The sequence below is a fragment of the Pholis gunnellus genome, assembly GCF_910591455.1.
Source record: "Pholis gunnellus genome assembly, chromosome: 1".
NCBI lineage: Eukaryota > Metazoa > Chordata > Actinopteri > Perciformes > Pholidae > Pholis > Pholis gunnellus.
The window spans coordinates 5,034,896-5,055,865 of record NC_136528.1 but is presented as its reverse complement, the minus strand read 5'-3'; the positions used below and the strand labels follow the sequence as shown (position 1 = coordinate 5,055,865).

The 20,970-nt window shown below is 37.7% G+C and overlaps 1 protein-coding gene across 1 annotated transcript; it reads right to left on the bottom strand.

The window, feature by feature from the left end:
• Nucleotides 1–6,664: 6,664 nt before the first annotated feature.
• Nucleotides 6,665–20,050, bottom strand: pepd (peptidase D). Its single transcript, XM_079168463.1, has 15 exons — nucleotides 19,945–20,050; nucleotides 17,498–17,681; nucleotides 16,860–16,987; nucleotides 16,530–16,593; nucleotides 14,701–14,748; nucleotides 13,743–13,804; nucleotides 13,118–13,162; nucleotides 12,203–12,278; nucleotides 11,361–11,407; nucleotides 10,386–10,454; nucleotides 9,922–9,999; nucleotides 9,506–9,654; nucleotides 8,913–9,097; nucleotides 8,033–8,224; nucleotides 6,665–7,051 (listed from the first exon to the last, which is right to left on the bottom strand). Exons 1-15 carry the CDS (start codon nucleotides 19,959–19,961, stop codon nucleotides 6,908–6,910), a joined length of 1,488 nt encoding a protein of 495 aa, XP_079024589.1. The 5' UTR covers nucleotides 19,962–20,050; the 3' UTR covers nucleotides 6,665–6,907.
• Nucleotides 20,051–20,970: the final 920 nt, after the last annotated feature.

The window sequence follows — 20,970 nt, the reverse complement described above, 5'->3', positions numbered from 1 at the left end:
TTAGTTACTTTACCTTTAGAGTTACTTTTTCAGTTACTTTACTTTTAAAGTTACTTTTTTAGTTACTTTACTTTTAAAGTTACTTTACTTTTAAAGTTACTTTTTTAGTTACTTTACTTTTTTAGTTACTTTACTTTTAAAGTTACTTTTTTAGTTACTTTACTTTTTAGTTACTTTTTTAGTTACTTTACTTTTTTAGTTACTTTTAAAGTTACTTTACTTTTAAAGTTACTTTTTTAGTTACTTTACTTTTTTAGTTACTTTTAAAGTTACTTTACTTTTAAAGTTACTTTTTTAGTTACTTTACTTTTTTAGTTACTTTATTTCTATTTGAAAAACTCTTATTCCGTATCCCTGGAGTGTTGATTCAGAGTAAGCACTGCATTAATTACAACACCTTGCACATTTGGAAAACCAAAACTACACATATCTTTAATTTCAACCAACATATAAACAGTACAGTACACTACCTTACAGGTTTGGCGAATAGAAGTCTGTGTTCAGTGCATAATGTGCATGGCATGGGAGAAGATACATTCATCACCAAAAAAGTCATTCAATCAGGAGAGACTTCATTAGAATTTCACAATAATTTATTACACATTGTACAAATGTGAATAGTGCAACGTCTTTGGCGATTGGACTCCATACTGAAGGAAGACAATCGATGTTGATGAAGGGAGTAGCTGCGGAGTTATAAACAGCATAGTATAGGATGTCGAAAAAAGTCATGAAAAAGTCAGTGTACCATGTCGAAAAGTCATAACTTTACTTAAGTTACTTTATTTTTAAAGTTGCTCTTAAAGTTACTTTACTTTTAAAGTTACTTTTTTAGTTACTTTACTTTTAAAGTTACTTTTTTAGTTACTTTACTTTTTTAGTTACTTTACTTTTAAAGTTACTTTTTTAGTTACTTTACTTTTAAAGTTACTTTTTTAGTTACTTTACTTTTTAGTTACTTTTTTAGTTACTTTACTTTTTTAGTTACTTTTAAAGTTACTTTACTTTTAAAGTTACTTTTTTAGTTACTTTACTTTTTTAGTTACTTTTAAAGTTACTTTACTTTTAAAGTTACTTTTTTAGTTACTTTACTTTTTAGCTACTTTTTTAGTTACTTTATTTCTATTTGAAAAACTCTTATTCCGTATCCCTGTAGTGTTGATTCAGAGTAAGCACTGCATTAATTACAACACCTTGCACATTTGGAAAACCAAAACTACACATATCTTTAATTTCAACCAACATATAAATAGTACAGTACACTACCTTACAGGTTTGGCGAATAGAAGTCTGTGTTCAGTGCATAATGTGCATGGCATGGGAGAAGATACATTCATCACCAAAAAAGTCATTCAATCAGGAGAGACTTCATTAGAATTTCACAATAATTTATTACACATTGTACAAATGTGAATAGTGCAACGTCTTTGGCGATTGGACTCCATACTGAAGGAAGACAATCGATGTTGATGAAGGGAGTAGCTGCGGAGTTATAAACAGCATAGTATAGGATGTCGAAAAAAGTCATGAAAAAGTCAGTGTACCATGTCGAAAAGTCATAACTTTACTTAAGTTACTTTATTTTTAAAGTTGCTCTTAAAGTTACTTTACTTTTAAAGTTACTTTTTTAGTTACTTTACTTTTAAAGTTACTTTTTTAGTTACTTTACTTTTTTAGTTACTTTACTTTTAAAGTTACTTTTTTAGTTACTTTACTTTTAAAGTTACTTTTTTAGTTACTTTACTTTTTAGTTACTTTTTTAGTTACTTTACTTTTTTAGTTACTTTTAAAGTTACTTTACTTTTAAAGTTACTTTTTTAGTTACTTTACTTTTTTAGTTACTTTTAAAGTTACTTTACTTTTAAAGTTACTTTTTTAGTTACTTTACTTTTTAGTTACTTTTTTAGTTACTTTATTTCTATTTGAAAAACTCTTATTCCGTATCCCTGTAGTGTTGATTCAGAGTAAGCACTGCATTAATTACAACACCTTGCACATTTGGAAAACCAAAACTACACATATCTTTAATTTCAACCAACATATAAACAGTACAGTACACTACCTTACAGGTTTGGCAAATAGAAGTCTGTGTTCAGTGCATAATGTGCATGGCATGGGAGAAGATACATTCATCACCAAAAAAGTCATTCAATCAGGAGAGACTTCATTAGAATTTCACAATAATTTATTACACATTGTACAAATGTGAATAGTGCAACGTCTTTGGCGATTGGACTCCATACTGAAGGAAGACAATCGATGTTGATGAAGGGAGTAGCTGCGGAGTTATAAACAGCATAGTATAGGATGTCGAAAAAAGTCATGAAAAAGTCAGTGTACCATGTCGAAAAGTCATAACTTTACTTAAGTTACTTTATTTTTAAAGTTGCTCTTAAAGTTACTTTACTTTTAAAGTTACTTTTTTAGTTACTTTACTTTTAAAGTTACTTTTTTAGTTACTTTACTTTTTTAGTTACTTTACTTTTAAAGTTACTTTTTTAGTTACTTTACTTTTTTAGTTACTTTTAAAGTTACTTTACTTTTAAAGTAACTTTTTTAGTTACTTTACTTTTAAAGTTACTTTTTTATAGTTACTTTACTTTTTTAGCTACTTTTAAAGTTACTTTACTTTTAAAGTTACTTTTTTAGTTACTTTACTTTTAAAGTTACTTTTTTAGTTACTTTATTTTTATTTGAAAAACTCTTATTCCGTATCCCTGTAGTGTTGATTCAGAGTAAGCACTGCATTAATTACAACACCTTGCACATTTGGAAAACCAAAACTACACATATCTTTAATTTCAACCAACATATAAACAGTACAGTACACTACCTTACAGGTTTGGCGAATAGAAGTCTGTGTTCAGTGCATAATGTGCATGGCATGGGAGAAGATACATTCATCACCAGGTTGACCACAGCTGGCCGCTTCACTCCTCTGTGTCGGATCTGTCTGCTGCGTCAGTGTTGTGGGTCAGCATGTAGTTGTCGATGGAGGGGCAGTTGTGGATGGAGTAATGCAGACGCTCAGCGAGGATGGCCTGGCTCGTGTAAGGGGGCAGGCGAAACAGGAAGAAGCAGGTCTGTGCATTAGGGAGGCCGTTGACGGGCTGTAGGACATGATAGGGGGAAAAGTTTAGTAGTTTGTACTATTGATATGTTTGCCCTCGTCAACAGGCTCGTTATTTCCATTAGCGATGACCTCACCCTATTAACCTTGATGATTTGGAACTTCTGCGTGATATCAGCTGGGTTGGAAGGCAACCTGGACCGGCCAGAGACGAAACGGAGGAAAAGCACTTGCTCCTCATTGGTGAACTCCTCCAGGCTACCTAATGTTCATCAGGCCTTATCCCGCCTTTCTGTCCTGCTGTAAAACTGTCACCTTACTCTCCTGATATCAAAGCCTTTTTGTACTACTGCACCTGACCTGCATATAGTTTGATTTATTTTAGGTACTGAAGTTGTAAAAGTTCCTTTTAAAAGAAAATGCCTTTTGTAAATAGTAATTACTGCAATTTAAATATTTTCCTTTATTGTTTTTATATTATGCATATAAGAACATGAAAGTGTATTTTATTACAGACGTATTGTTTTTACCTTGTTTTCATCGGTCAGTTTATGTATTGGATGCTTCTGGACTTCCGTGTGTTCAGTGAATTATGTGCAAATGCAGTAAAGAAAAGAATTTAATGATGAAACCCAATTGTGTTTTTTCAGTTTGTTCTACTGGGGTTAAAGTCGAAAAACAGTCAAAAAAGTCATTCAATCAGGAGAGACTTCATTAGAATTTCACAATAATTTATTACACATTGTACAAATGTGAATAGTGCAACGTCTTTGGCGATTGGACTCCATCCTGAAGGAAGACAATCGATGTTGATGAAGGGAGTTGCTGCGGAGTTATAAACAGCATAGTATAGGATGTCGAAAAAAGTCATGAAAAAGTCAGTGTACCATGTCGAAAAGTCATAACTTTACTTAAGTTACTTTATTTTTAAAGTTGCTCTTAAAGTTACTTTACTTTTAAAGTTACTTTCTTTAGTTACTTTACTTTTAAAGTTACTTTTTTAGTTACTTTACTTTTTTAGTTACTTTACTTTTAAAGTTACTTTTTTAGTTACTTTACTTTTTAGTTACATTTTTAGTTACTTTACTTTTAAAGTTACTTTTAAAGTTACTTTACTTTTAAAGTTACTTTTTTAGTTACTTTACTTTTAAAGTTACTTTTTTAGTTACTTTTAAAGTTACTTTACTTTTAAAGTTACTTTTTTAGTTACTTTACTTTTTAGTTACTTTACTTTTAAAGTTACTTTATTAGTTACTTTACTTTTAAAGTTACTTTTTTAGTTACTTTACTTTTTTAGTTACTTTTAAAGTTACTTTACTTTTAAAGTTACTTTTTTAGTTACTTTACTTTTAAAGTTACTTTTTTAGTTACTTTACTTTTGTAGTTACTTTTTTAGTTACTTTACTTTTGTAGTTACTTTTAAAGTTACTTTACTTTTAAAGTTCCTTTTTTAGTTCCTTTTTTAGTTAGTTTACTTTTAAAGTTACTTTTTAGTTACTTTACCTTTAGAGTTACTTTTTCAGTTACTTTACTTTTAAAGTTACTTTTTTAGTTACTTTACTTTTAAAGTTACTTTACTTTTAAAGTTACTTTTTTAGTTACTTTATTTTTATTTGAAGAACTCTTATTCCGTATCCCTGTAGTGTTGATTCAGAGTAAGCACTGCATTAATTACAACACCTTGCACATTTGGAAAACCAAAACTACACATATCTTTAATTTCAACCAACATATAAACAGTACAGTACACTACCTTACAGGTTTGGCGAATAGAAGTCTGTGTTCAGTGCATAATGTGCATGGCATGGGAGAAGATACATTCATCACCAAAAAAGTCATTCAATCAGGAGAGACTTCATTAGAATTTCACAATAATTTATTACACATTGTACAAATGTGAATAGTGCAACGTCTTTGGCGATTGGACTCCATCCTGAAGGAAGACAATCGATGTTGATGAAGGGAGTTGCTGCGGAGTTATAAACAGCATAGTATAGGATGTCGAAAAAAGTCATGAAAAAGTCAGTGTACCATGTCGAAAAGTCATAACTTTACTTAAGTTACTTTACTTTTAAAGTTACTTTTTTAGTTACTTTACTTTTAAAGTTACTTTTTTAGTTACTTTACTTTTTTAGTTACTTTACTTTTAAAGTTACTTTTTTAGTTACTTTACTTTTTAGTTACTTTTTTAGTTACTTTACTTTTTTAGTTACTTTTAAAGTTACTTTTTTAGTTACTTTACTTTTTTAGTTACTTTTTTAGTTACTTTACTTTTTTAGTTACTTTTAAAGTTACTTTACTTTTAAAGTTACTTTTAAAGTTACTTTACTTTTAAAGTTACTTTTAAAGTTACTTTACTTTTAAAGTTACTTTACTTTTAAAGTTACTTTTAAAGTTACTTTACTTTTAAAGTTACTTTTAAAGTTACTTTACTTTTAAAGTTACTTTTAAAGTTACTTTACTTTTAAAGTTACTTTTAAAGTTACTTTACTTTTAAAGTTACTTTTTTAGTTACTTTACTTTTAAAGTTACTTTTTTAGTTACTTTACTTTTAAAGTTACTTTTTTAGTTACTTTACTTTTAAAGTTACTTTTTTAGTTACTTTACTTTTTTAGTTACTTTTTTAGTTACTTTACTTTTTTAGTTACTTTTAAAGTTACTTTACTTTTAAAGTTACTTTTTTAGTTACTTTACTTTTAAAGTTACTTTTTTAGTTACTTTACTTTTAAAGTTACTTTTTTAGTTACTTTACTTTTGTAGCTACTTTTAAAGTTACTTTACTTTTAAAGTTACTTTTTTAGTTACTTTACTTTTTTAGTTACTTTTTCAGTTACTTTACTTTTAAAGTTACTTTTTTAGTTACTTTATTTTTATTTGAAAAACTCTTATTCCGTATCCCTGTAGTGTTGATTCAGAGTAAGCACTGCATTAATTACAACACCTTGCACATTTGGAAAACCAAAACTACACATATCTTTAATTTCAACCAACATATAAACAGTACACAATTTCCACTTAAAATCATAGTGCCACCTACTGACAACAGGAAGACAGCGTTATGTGACACACTGAATTGGATTTACACGATGTGGTCTATACTTGATATAGAGCAACATAATGCATGTTTGCGCGTTCTCTAGCGCCACATAGTGGATACAGGAACTGGTGAAATATTTGCACTACATAATTTCCAGTGTCACACAGTCCAAGCATTAAAAATAACTCTAACTTGTGGGCTCGCTGTCTGATTGTCGCAGATATTTATGGCCGCTTCTGCCGGCATCCCGCCAGTACCTCCGACGTGCGGGAGGATACGAGGGCCCGTACATCGCTGCTTGCAGCTTTAATTTTTTTTGATTTTTTCCGACACTGTAGTATGACTTTCGACAGACTGAATTTCTTTACTATACAATGACTTTTTAAAACGGTCTTCAAAATACTATATTGACTTTTCTTGACAAACTATACTTGTAATTTTTAAAAGGATTTCTTTTGACATTCCATCATCTGAATTTTTATGAAATACATTAGATTTTTTTTTTGACACACTTTACTACGACCTTTTTATTACGAAAAATAAACAAGTCTTTTGCGCACAGTTGACCATTCAAATGTTTATTGAAATGAATTTGATATCACTTGCTGTGAATAAATGTTTACAAAGAGGAACAATTTAAAGATGAAACTTATTCTTCCAAGAGGCACGATTCCCACACATTTTGATTCGGTGATTTGAAAAGAGTGAGCAAAAACTTAAAGTTTCACTGAAGAATATTATTGTACATCTGCAGCAATTAATGACGTCGCAGTGTGCAGCTCTTTACAGCGAGACGTCCTTCAGAGCTTCTCACCGGTGACGACGGGGCTGAAGGGTTTTCCGGAGTCGGCCATGAAAGCCTCGATCTCCTCCACGGTGCGAGGGACGCAGGTCAGCAGCTCGATACCATCCGCTGTCACGGCAATGTCGTCTTCAATGCGAACCTGCCCACAGTAGTGACACAGAAATCAGTCAAACAGACAGATTAATAAAAGGAGACAATATTTGGTCAATGCAAAAAAGTAAATGCATATAAGAATTTGTATTCGTGCTGGATCGGTCACCTAATAATCTGCATTCAGGGAGAAGTTTTTCATTTAACACTTTCATTTCCTTGAATACCACAGTTAAGTGTGAATCTACTACTACAGGAAGACTCAATCCTTTCCATAACGTAGATTATCATCCTTATATCATTTATGATAATTCATCAATTTAGTGCCTGAGATCAGATACAGTAAGTCCAACAGTTCAAGACAAGAGCAGTCAGACAAATCCCCCGTTTGATTCAGTCTAAACTACTTATTTCAAAGGGATCATTAAAGTTACGACCCAAACGGTCCTGGTAAAATGCACTCGATCTTGCAGCACTACTGCGTCAGCCTAAATGAAGCTTTACGTTAACAGATCCATAAAATTAAGTTGATTATTGAAGATGTCGTGGCTCCGACATATATTCATATTTGTAACCATCACAACACTTTTCAGTTCACAAAAGGTTTTTGTGAAGAATTTTTTGGTTCCATAATGACTTCGGGTTTGATCGAATTTCGTAATTACCCAGATCTGAATTATACCTCAAAATGACCATGACCTTCCCTAGACCCTGCAGTGTGTGACTTGCACCTACAAATCAATGGCTATAGAGGCTCTAGATGGTACAAGTCAGACAAGGAAAATACACTGGATAGATACAATTCAAGAGATTGCAAAACCTGAACTTCCATGCTGTAATACATTGTATTTTCTTTGCATAACTTCCATGTTTAAAGGAACAATACTCCATCTTTATAGCTCCTAGCGTCACAGTTGTACACAAAACACGGAAGAGTAGCGATGACGTCATTCTGTGGACTAAGTATCAAGCTTTCTATTACCCTTCTTTCTATTACCCTATTACCAAATAAAGCCGTAAGCACACTGACCCCGCCAAAGCCTCGAAAGCGAGCCAGCACTTGGTTGTTGAGGAAGCAGCTCTGGGCGGGGTTGTCCAGCGCCTGGTCCAGCAGGTGGTTGATGAAGTATATGCCGGGCTCCACGGTGAGGACCATCCTCTCCTGCACCAGACGGCCCATCCGAAGACTCTTCAGCCCGGGCTCGTCAACACGCTCGACCCCCTGGACGACAGTACAGTTCATTAAAACCTCAGCTACACAATTACAAATGTTCTACTTTTGATAATAGTATTAAGTTCATATTTTTTTTCTTTTGGATGAATTACACTGGAGGACACCTGCAGCCCAGACGCTGCTGGAAACATACTTCTAGTGGGAATCGGTTCATCAAATCGTAAACTGTCAAAGTTTCTCTGGCAGCCTACAATTAAGAATGATATATTTGACCGTTTCAGCCGAGTCTTTGAGTCCACTGCTCTTTCTGGTTCAGACTGTGATTAGAGATCAATGAATTAAGGTCTGACTGTCTTACTGAAACTAGCCACCAGTATAGTCTGTCATGTGTCTGCGGACTGACTGAGCACTGTTTTCATATTCCCACGCTGACACCTTCTGCTGCTGAACACTCAGCAGTTCCACTTCTGTGGGTTAACCGTCTTCTGTATTCAGTTGAGAAGTGCATAACTGACAATCTGAGGTTGTGGTGGAGGATTTTGTACAGAGTTCAAACAGCATCTCCCCTTCCTCTCTCCTGCTCTCACCCTGAACCCGTTCCACTCTCACTTCTGCACAGAGGGGCCTCTTAATTATTGATGACACATCACTACTGGAGGAACAGGAATGTGTTTTCTTCTTCTGTCTGGAGTATTTGACTGTTTGCAATCTCTGAATTTAAGCCTTCTCTACTCGCCTCCGGGTATCCTCCCACATCGTGGACATCGATGCCCAGCAGGTGTCCCAGGCCGTGGGGCATGAAGACGGAGCCCATGTGAACCTTCAACATGTCCTCCACGCTGCCGTTGAGGAGGCCGATCTTCACGAGCTCCTCCAGGTGGATCCGGTCAGCCATGCGGTGCATGTCGGTCCACTTCACACCTTCAACACAAGCAGCTTTGTTAATGAGGAACAGACGTTTCTGTGAACCAAACTGTCATTTCAAAGTGACCGTGAGGCATTTTTAGCTGGTTCTGAAACAGTCAATACCGACGCCTCTACATGACCTACATGAGTAAACGAGAGCATCAGCGAGGACCGCCAAAATCAAGACCAGGTTTGCATTTTACTTGCAGGGTTTTCAAAGAAATATTAAGAGCTCGGCATCTGTAATTAAAATGTTTAATTGTACTGAAAAAAATAAAAAAAAAAAGGCAACTAAACTATCAGTTCACTCTCTGCTGGTCATGCTTCTTTGAGGCCAGACGATGACATTTGAAGTACTTTTCCTCGCTTTACTTTTTGTCAGTGAAGTGTACTCAATAGCTAAACTGAGTGAATGATGATCACCTGGTTTGATGGCAGCCATGACAGTTCGGGAGGATTTGAGGACGGCCTCATAGATGGCCCTCTGGTCCGGAGTGAACTTGCCGTTGGCTGGGAAGGAGCATGTGATGTCTGAGGAGTAGCAGTAGTACTCTCCACCCATGTCGAACAGACTGCAAGGGGACAAGATTTCAAAACGGTTTCAGCACAAAGTGTTTCTATATATAAGTGCTTTAGGTTTGTGTCGTAAGTGTTGTTTACAGTACAACAAACGCAGAAAGCAAAAACACTAAAAGATCACAATTGAAACAGAACAGTAACGATGCCTCTTGGTGGCACTTCAACAGCTCCGCCTTTAAGAGAAGCTGTAGAGCGTGCGAGCGAGTTCCCAGACAGTTTTAGGAGGCGCTGGCATTTAAAAGCCGTTGAGAGCTACTCACCACATGTCACCGCCCGTAATCGTCTTTTCATTCGGAGCACCGGCATGACCGTAGTGGAGAATGGAGGAATTGTTGCCCCTGTTGTTAAAAAAATATAAACACTATGTGAATTGAAAAGACATAAATAAAATTCTAATCTTTCAACTTCTTTAACCCCTTTTAAATAGAAAGCCCAGACACAGTGGCTCTGAAAAGGGAAATAGCTTGTATCCACTAATGCCTGTGGAGTACTCACTGCACATGGTCTTTAAAGCAAAAGGCCAAAGCATGATGAGCGACAGTGTCTCAAAATGATTCATCCACAATGATGCAGCTAGCCGACAGTAACCCTGAGGAAGTCCAGCTTCCTCTGCGTTCTTAACTCTGCTTTTGGATAACACAACGTTTACATGCATCTTTTGCAGGAGCATCATTTCAGCTTCAGTTAAGACATTTAACAGCAAAACAGTCAACCATTGCCTTACGTTCCACAGATACAGGTGTACGAGGTGTGACGCATCCCTCCCTTAGTGTAGCAGTAGTGCTGGAAGAGGCTGCAGAAAAAAAGAAGCGGTCTGTCAGAGAACACCCCTGTGAGAATAAAGAAACTGAAATATCAGCACAGCAGAGATGGGTTGAAGGACTTTCACTGCCCTCTGCCTGACTGCATGCTTTTTAAAAATTCATTCAGCGCTTGTTCTTTAATCATCACATGTCCGAGCACATCAAACACTTTCATGGATCTGGACAGCATCACAGAGCTTAGTAGAGTCCAGGGTTCCCGGTGCTTCTTAACACAACAACGGCAAAATAACCATTAGCGGCTCTGACGGCACATGATTAAAAAGAACCAACTAAAAATGATTACAATATTATATTTAATAAAACATTTAAATGAAAGTTTCTTTTCTTTTGCTCTCAGCTTGGCGTGAAGTCATGTCAAATTATTTGTATAGCACACCATAAGTTACTCATAATATAGTTAGTGATGGAACCGCAGCACAACGGAAGATGAGTCCTGAAACACACAGGAAGCAATCGGAGGGCGGCCAACGCTTGTAATCTGTGATCCCGTTCTTCCAGTGAGAAGACGAGAAACTGCATTTTGTACAAAGTGCAGGCGCCAAAGAGACGGCTGCTTTACACCCACCGACACAGAACGACGGGATTTAAGTATAAGAGATTAAAAAAACATCTCTTGATACTCTCTTGCGTCACTCTCTTCATATCTTTTCAGAGAGAGAGAGAGACCTTCACCTTGTCTAAGTGCTTTAACTGGAAAAAGCATGTTTTGGCGACTGAATTTATTTGTTTATCACATTTGAAAAAGCTGTGAAAATCAGCCCAAGATTCTGAACAAAATGTTGATCGTGAGAATACGAACCGACTCATCCAATAGGTCAAGTCGTCCAAACATAAAGAAACGTAGCTATAAAAGAGTAGAGAAACACTCCACTTACCTCTCCATCTCATATTCTTTCTGTCCAGGCTTCACATTCTTCATGATCTACAGAGAAACAGTGGGATTATACATGTGATTTAAATAAAAACCTTTATGGACTGTTCAAATACAGCAAAATAGTAACCATGAGTTGGTGAAAACATTTCTTCTACTGTACGACTTCATGAGCTTTTCCTCACTCGTTTATAAAATGCTTTAGAATGAATTGTGGATTATTTCCTCAAGCATAGTCTGCTAGATTTACAAAAAAAACAAAACAGACATAAAGAGTCAGTGCCCCTCTTGCTGATTTGGGAGAGCATTTCCTGTCTTTACCGCGCACCCTACAGGGAAGATTATACCTGAACATCTGCCAGAGGTGGCTCTGGGCAAAAGCATAGCGCTGAAAACGTCCGACGATCGCACTCGTAACGACGGGAGTAAAAGAAGATTGAACGCTGATGGTGACCGACTTCAGAGGACAGATAACATTGAGAGGTTAACTGCTCCTCCGACTCCTGTCGAGGTTATTCATGGTGTTAAGAGTGAAATCCTGCGCAGAAGTAAGATATCCCTTTAAAAGTTACAGCTTATTGGTCAAAGGCTATCTCTGTTAACTGCTGGCCCCCGAGCTGCTGGATGAAGTCAGAATCGATGGCATTTAAACAGTGTACAGCCTCAGAGGATCCGGAATCTTTTGGGCGAGTTCTAAACTAAATAAGCTGCTTGATACTTCCATACTTTGGCCATTTCATACTCTGAACATGTATATTGTTTCTGCTCCTTTCTTTTATTGTTTGATAATTTAAAAGGCATAGACCATTCCGAGCAGATGCTCCCTCTGTCCGAGATGTGTCTCACCATTTTATGGGCTTCACTGGAAATCCTGTTGGTGTAGCGCAGGACCTCCAGCTCCATATCAGTCTTCACCAGACGGCTGCAGGCACAAACGGAAACAGGAGGTGAGTGAGCAGCTCTGGTCCATACATATCCAATGCACAGCCACAGAACATCCATAATTCACCTTTCACATTGAGCTAAAGGAAGAGAGACTTCTTCTTTAATTCACCTTTCTAATACAGTAGCTGATGTCTAGGAACATTGTATATAAAATGAAACCTGTGGGGAATCTCCTATAATCTACTGCTGCGGGGCTGAACATGTCTTAAACCACAATAACACGTAACACAGTGTTGGATTTGAATCTAAGCTGAGAGACGATGTTAGAACTGATGCTTTCGACGATTCATCTTTGCTAGGAAAGCAGTAGCTGCACCTTGGGAGGCTTGATACAATAGTATTAAGGATTTCTACAATAACAGAAACAAATAAATAGGACAAGGCAGTGGTAACCACTAGTAACAGAAATGAGTAGAAAAAGAAATAAAAACCACACAGCCCGTTCTAAAAGAGAGCCGTGTGAGCTCCGTGCAGTGGGGTTCAATCAACTCTCTCTCCCCAGGAGGTGTGCCTGAAAAGCATTCCTCCTTATTTCAGAAAATGTCAATTCATCTGGAGAGCGCAAACTCTAATGCCAAGGACAACCAGGAGAGCACGAAGTCCATTACGTCTGTGCAGACCGGCTTCTCACTCGGTGAGGAAAGAAAAAAAAAAAAAAGAAAAGAAAGAAAGAAAAGCTCCCGTTTCTGATTGCAGACACACAATTACCTCACTGGGCAGAATGTTTAGGTAATGAAGGGAGCGAAGACATGAAGTCTTAATTCTCATCTTGAGTGGGCTTTCTGAATAGTACAAAACACATTTGAATTTACTTACCATTCCACAATGACTGGGTGTAAAAGACTGTTGTTCACTTGGAAACTGAAAAAAAATAAATAAAAAAGGAACAAGAAACATGAAATGAGTCTTTGGACAACGTTCTGCCTTTATTGCTCAAATAGTGAATGTCTGCTATTTCCTGCGGTTCCATTTTTCTCCATCACTTCCTCTTTTCCCACGTTGTAAAAAAAAAAAAAAAAAAAAAAAAAAAAAAAACCTTAAATTTACCCAACATCACCAAACTTGACCTATGATCTCTCTCTAAATCTGCATAACCTCAATAAACATTTGCATGTACTTGCAAATCAAATGCAATTTTATTCAAATGTGTGTATTAGGTTTGAAACAAGTATACAGTACAATACTTATTTTTCAAAGCAGTGAAGGTCAGAGTGTGGACAGAAAAGAACACAGACGAGTGCTGAGAACAGTAACGTTGCAATTAACCGACAACAAGCAAAATTGTTTGCTTAATTAAATTATATTTAGAATCAGATTATTCAGAAACTATCAGTATGCATGAGAGTCTGTTGTGTCCTTGCTTATAAAATAAAATAAATAAAAATAACTTCCCTAAACAAAGTATAATTATGTTAATGCAACTGGCGCTGATTAAACATACCGACTAATTCCTTCAAAGGAGGCTTCGCGGCAGATGCTCCCACTGTCTGTATTCTGACCGCGCTGCATGGAGAGAAAAACACACACAAACAAGTGAAATCTCCACCATTCACATGTCAATACAACATACAACACTGGTTCATATCCAGGCTGATGATCGATCCTGTGATGGCTGATGGATCATCTGGTGAAAGCATTTATTCTCAGACTGTACGTCATTCAGCAGTTGATGAATACAAGTGTCAGGTTTTTAAATGTTGAACAATCAGGTAGATATTTCGTGTGACGAAATGGATTTATATTATCCAATTTATTTAGTGTGGTCAGGCGAGAAAGAGGCAGATCTGACTGGACCTTTTAACCCTCTGAACCCCAATTCTGGGTGTTTTTTTGCTCCCGTCACATTGAACTCTCTGTGGCCTTGATTTTCACTGCAATATGCAAGTCCTGCACCTTTATGAAAAACAGCACAATCATGGCTCGAAGTAGAGGAAACACAAACATGTCTTCTGTGAAAATTGAAAAACACTGGAATCTATACATCCAACAGTTTTTCCAAGCGATCGTGAGGACCGCAGGTTTTTTGGGGCGGAATTTGAAACGAGACATGAAATATTAAAATGTTTAACTTTGTGGAACGTGTTCAAGGACCGTCGGAAAGATGAAAATCTCCCGATAATGACGGTTTTTACAGCTTCTGGCTGCGATAAACAGTGTAGTTTTGCCGACTGTTTGAAGAAAACATGCTTTTCAAGCCCGCCGGCATTTTTGGGGGGTTTAGAGTGTTAAAGACTATCATCCTTCAGTCGGTTCAGTTAAAGTCTCCCACAAGACACTTGAAGAATTGGTCCTGTTATCAGTCATAAAATAAAACTACTGCATCACTAGCTGTAATCAGGTAGGAGTGAGTGATGCACAGTCCAACCACACGCTATAATACAGAGAGACCGTCGGCATACCAGTGTTAGGAGCAGTGCTGGGCTCCGGTTGGACAGGACATCAGCAATCTAGAAGGAAGCAGACAGGGATTAATGAGAAGACCGAGATGCACAGTGGGGAAGCAGTGACTCCGTCTGCAGAATAAAGGTCACTCTGGCAGACGCCGCGTCTACGTGGTCTCTGCGGTACTCAGCAGCACACTGAATGACAAACCACAAGCAAATTTAGAACTCCGCTGCCAACAGCCTAAATGTCAGATAACAGATCCCCGACTCGGCGCTCAGAGACACTGGTGATATTTGAGTATTGCTGTTATTATTGATACCACTAAACTTCAGAACAGTCACTGCAGAAGAAGCCCTCCCGTACACATCAAATTTAAATTGCAGCTTAATTTTAAGACATCGGATTAATTGCTCTTATGCCTAAGAAATATAATAAAGAAAATATCTTTTGTTTTAAATGCATTTCATGCATGGATAAGATTACTACGTGTGCGCAGTAGTTGTTACACACAGTTGTCAGTCAAATAAATAAACAAAACGAGGAGTGTTACATTGGTTTTTGTTGTTATGTGGAGCTTACTTGCAGCAGAGCCAAGGTAGGTTTGAGAAAGCTCATGTGACTCACTGCACATCCTGTACTTAGAATTCTCTGCATATCATCACAGATCAAAACAAATATGGATATCAAGAAAACTCTGGCCAGATATTTAAAAAAAAAAAGGTTGAAAAATACATTACTCACATTTATCTCCACAAGCTGCTGCATTCAACAAGCGAAGGGAGAACCGTTTGCATGCCAAGCAGGGCGACGCTGATAAACGCGTGTGCGCAAAAACACATTCCGTGTGCGATCGTTTGAAACATAGAAAACCGCTCAAATATTCATGAACTTGCTCCGATAAAAAAAAAAATACTGTTCTCTTTTAGGTCCTTTGGTAGGCAGCATTACCAACTGAATGCTAAACACCAGCAACTGAGTCAAACAAACGAAGAGGCATTATTATACGATGTAATGTTGTTTTCAGCATATCCTGCTGTGTTGAGCTGCTGCTGCTTCACGGAAGAATTGGCTGTTGATTGGAGTGATAATTGGCACATCTTAACCTGTGAATAATTAGGAAATCTAATCTCATTTACACACAGACTCACAGAGTGATTTGTTAGCCAGTGAAAGCTGTTATATTAAAGTCAGACTATATTATTTTTGATTTGTCAACACTCACAGCTCCAAAATAGCTCTGGAGCCGTCAACCGTCCAATTTGGCGCCCCTGGGAATCTGCTGTCAACACCGATATACAGAACAAACACTTTCCCAAACTCTCAAAATAGGCAATTATAGACTGTCTGAGGAGGAGTGTATGTTTTAGACTAGATACAATGAACAGATTTCAAATAAAATTCAAAAATAAACACCAAAATTCTCCAGGGACTTCCATGAGAATTTTAGTGTTTGATGTCCATCAGAGGAGCGTAATGTAATTAATATATATATATATATATATATATATATATATATATATATATACACACACACACACACTCTGTGTAAACCCAAATACCGGCAACATTTTCTCAGTCAATAGCCACTGATGTCATGGACTGCACCCTCTGCACTAAAAATGGAGGCAATGACACCTTCTCCCGTGCAAACCGAATACTGTTCCCGCTATCTGGTGCCACCGATATCTTTGCAAAGAGGTTCAAATAGAAGAATGATGAGTTTCACCTAAAAAAAAAAAAAAAGTCCTTTGCTGCAACTTCATGGAAGGTGACTGAACACCAAGGTTCAGTTACTGCACGGGGAAAAAAGGACAAGGACACACAGACAACTGTATAGACTTACATCACAGGTGTATTGCACCTCATCCAATGCATACTTCTCCTTGAAGTGCTCTTTGGGAAAGATCCTGTCAACAGATGCAAAACACAAATCTAGTCAAAAAAAAAGAAAGAAAAACACTTAGACTCATTTGGTATTTTTAGGAATCAATCTCTAAAAACAGACACTAGCGGTCTGCAAGTCTAAAATGGCTATTGGTGGCATTTACAATACAAATATAATAAGTTTATTCTGGGTGCACACAACTTTGTCAACCCTTTCCTCAAGTTACAGCTCACGGCCATGATGATTGTTGGCCATGTGCGCCGCTCTTTGAAGATTAGTGCGACTCACTCTCCCATCCAAGTGGCATAGCTTTCAGGCAGTTTGGGAACAAAAAGGACGGATTTCCCAGAGTCCACATCAATGGCTCCATAGCAGTCGGGCTCGGTTACTCCGAAAGCCCAGTGGAAGAAAGACTCCTGCAGAAGTGAGAGAATCAGCCAGAGCATTAGTGAGGGAGATTATAAACAGTCCGCTGGAACAGAAAGTGACTTCCGGTCAGAGGATGACAAAAGTAGAAATGAGATGCTGTCCTTAGGAGCCGGTTCACACACGTGAATGCTCAAACAAAACTCTCAATGTGCCCTTTGATGTTTTTGTTCAAAACCAATTACAGTCGCAAGCTTAGACGGGAGCGTTGGGGGGGGGGGGGGTTGAACACAAGTGATGTCTCCGCAGAGTGGCTGGCCCACATATTTTTGACAGAGGGTAGAGATTAACGCACCGCCGTACAAGCTAAGAACCGGACTTCACTTGAGCAAAAGCCAGGTGAGGTTTTGGTGGTGCCCTGATAGAATCTCTTTAGGGGATTTTGACACAACCAGCGGAGAGGTGCCCGACACAGGACGTGCTGGAGGGACTTAAACTCGCTGCTTGCTTGGGGATCATAGATGGCCTCAGTTTTTGGACTAACCCCGGAGTCAACTAACCTGTCTGAAAAGGAGGTCCGTGTCCGTGCAGTGCCGCTGCTTCTGCTCCCCTCCCTGCAGCAACACCAGTGACTGCGGCACCACTCCGTCTTTGTCTTTCAGCCCTTTGCACAGTCGTCGGCGGTTCTCTGCGAACAGAGCAGCGGACACCCTCAGGGTGTCGTTACCCAGCCAGTAGACGGCTCTGGAAGGACAGGGAGACAGAAGATGGGACGGCGTACTGGTCGGAAAGACAACTGAAGGACTTTGGGTCAAGATTAGAGTTGACTGGTCACAAACTGCACAAGAGACGCACGCTTGTAACCGATAGGCCTTGGTTATAAATCTTGTTCTTTGGCCCACGGCTTTGCTGATTAGATAACAAACACAACATATCTGATTCAGCCTGGAATATACCAAAGGTTAATCCATAACCTCATAGTATTTTATTATGGTTCAAGGATTTCTGTGTCATTCGCTGCTGGCTGAGTTTACAGGGGTACCTGTGACTCTGTGAGGGTAGATCGTCCCCAGTGATGTGGTAAATTGTGTTTTTATTGAAGGACGTACACACAATCGTGTACTACACTGCAATCCAAACACCCTGCAGGGCAATAGCTCAGGGATAAAAATAAATAAATACATATACACCTTTTCAAATTTATGATGTACTTGTTTTTTTTATAGGATTGTGTCAGTTAGATCCTCAATAAAAGTACGTCTCTGGCGTTGTATTGTGTTATCATGAGGTGCGTCTGAGGTTTGGTCCAACCTCTGGCAGAGATCACGGTGTGATTACCACAGCAGATAGCTGGTGCGGTTTTATCAAATGATCACACCAAGCCTGCGTGGGTCGCGTCGTGATCACGAGAAAATGAAGCTTGTTAATTATTTTACAATTGCAACATCAGCAGTTATCTCGTGTTCCCAAAACACAATTATACTGCTGGCTTTCCATGAGCTTTCAATGCACATTCACCACAGGTTGGGCAGATACTGTATACATGCATGGAAACTGCTACATTACCATACACCTATAATACTGTAAAACAAAATTGGATACTGCACTTTTTAAAACACAAAACAGCTGTAACACATACAGATGCACAACCTCTTGAACCCGAAGCCTTTTTTTAGGCCTCTTCTCGAAAATTGTAACCCATACAAAAGAGACTACAGTTCTGTAACTACAAGGTCTATTTTAAAAATGTTGATGCTTGAATAACACAAGGGATTGTGAGATTTGATGAGATCAGTAAATATTGTGTAGATGTTACTGGTTGATAGTAGCTGAAGAATGAACACAGCAAACAGGGATAATTCCCAGGTTCGTCTGAAGAAAAATTATACAGTATGATACAGTTCTAATATTTCGCAGTGTGGGAGTTGTGCTTTCTGTGGCTTGTTGGCTGTAACTCCTGAACGCTTTGACGGAGAGTAATTTGGACGATACCGTTGAAATCTGTGTGGAATGCTAATGTTGTTAGCAGTGTGATATGCCGGGTTAGATGCTATGCCCGAGATTAACGAAGCATTCTCTGAGTTGTTGGCTCGCTGGCTGTGGCGTCAAATGCATGATATTGTGGCGGATCTTCTTAGTTAGTTAGTAGAATAGTTTATAATGGTGTTTGCAGTGTGTAAAATGGTTAACATGATTAAATTAAGGAGACTTTTTCCGAACAAATAAAAAAAAAAAAAAAAAAGTTATTCTTTCTTTCTTTCTTTCTTTCTTTCTTTCTTTCTTTCTTTCTTTATGAAAAATCCATTCTGCAACATTCGGAACCGAGCCTCGGAACCAAACGGAGACCTTTTGGGCACCGTCGGGTCCAAAAGTTTTTTAATGCAGTAACCACAATTAATCTCCCAAAGGATCGGAAATATTGGATACTTTCACCTCTAAGACCTCTGAATATCCTTTGCATAAAGTGAGGGGTCCCAGAACAAAAAGGTCGGAAGCTAAGTGCATTTACTGTAGAAAATAAATGGGGGTTTTCAAAGCAGCTATAAGCATGCTTAGTTCAGTTTTAAACATTCAGAATTGGGAAGTACGCTAAATCTATGAGCAGATTAAACGAGTTACTGAACGCAGCTGAAAGTGTGCCAGCTCCAGTATTTTTTGTTTGACACTAAAGTTAAGTTTTCTTTAATTTGGCCTGTTGAGAAAATGTCTTGTTTTCACAGAGACTGTTAAGGATGTAACACACCTCCTCAAATGTCGATAGTGCAGAAAGTCCACAAACGCTACATCATTACGAAACAGAACTCAACAACATGTTTGTTAGGTTGAAAGAGACAGTGCAGTAACGGCACACCTCTGCCTGGCAGCTCGCGAGCTAAGCGAAGTAACATCTTCATGTTACGGTGAACTGAAAGTAGAAGCTACCAAGACTCTCTTAAAGATAGCAACTAAAATAAATACATGTTCTGGTCAGCTAAAATGCTGCCCGAAATCAGAAAACTCAACTTACTGTGGTGCTGCAGCCATATTGAAGTGCTGGTCTCCAGACTGTCACGTGAGTTTTGTACCAGCTCTGCCTCGCGTATCAGCTGACGTAATATTGTGCTGCGTTCAGGTGTCTCGGAGAAAAAGAGCTTTAACCGGTAGGTGACGTTGAGAGGCTCATATCGTGTTATTTTTTCCAACTACGACTGTCGTTTACAACGTGCTGCCGTCAGCACGAGACAACACCATCGACTACATTAAAAACCGTCAAGTGAAAAGCTTAAAAGAAGAGGCAGTCCAAACAATGCTGAAATAAGTGCTGCTAATGAAAATAATGGCGTAAATTCTTCACCCCCTAAATGTCACACCATTGTAAGCGCTGCAGTTGTCTGAAAATTACAAAACGGTATTTTACGACCTTACAATATGCAATAACACAATATCCTGCAATACAATAGGGAGCAGCACAAACAAGTGCAGATAATAACTCAGAGGCCACATGCAAAATGTTTTTGACACATTTTTCAGTTTCTTAGAGAGTTAGTTGTTCTAATTATAGCTACAGTTGCAGTGCATTGGTGAGGTATGAAGTTAAGTCTGCTGGGGGCTAAAATGCCTCAACATGTGTTGCAATGAGATGTTAATTAGATGAATGTAAAAAAAAAAATTTTAATGGCTATTATATACAGTTATGCAGATGTCGTTCAGGTTTCAGCTCCCTGTCTATTCCTTATCATTTAGCTATAGCCTACAATAGTTATTTGTTTCTAACTCAAAAGGGGAATAGCGCAAGACACAAGACTTTGTAGAGTCACTCAGGAGATCTGCTTTCGGTTCTTTCTTTTTTTTGGTCATGTGCTGAGGAAGTGAACGGATCCATGTTCATGAATATAAATGAGCCCACACTAATAACACTAGATGTTCTATAATCTACAGGGGAAACTATCTGTTTACACTCACATGCATAGGTGCCAGATGTTATCAACTAATTATTTATTCATAAATTTTTTTCTAGCGCTCGTTATCAAACGAGTGGACTCAGAAATTACTA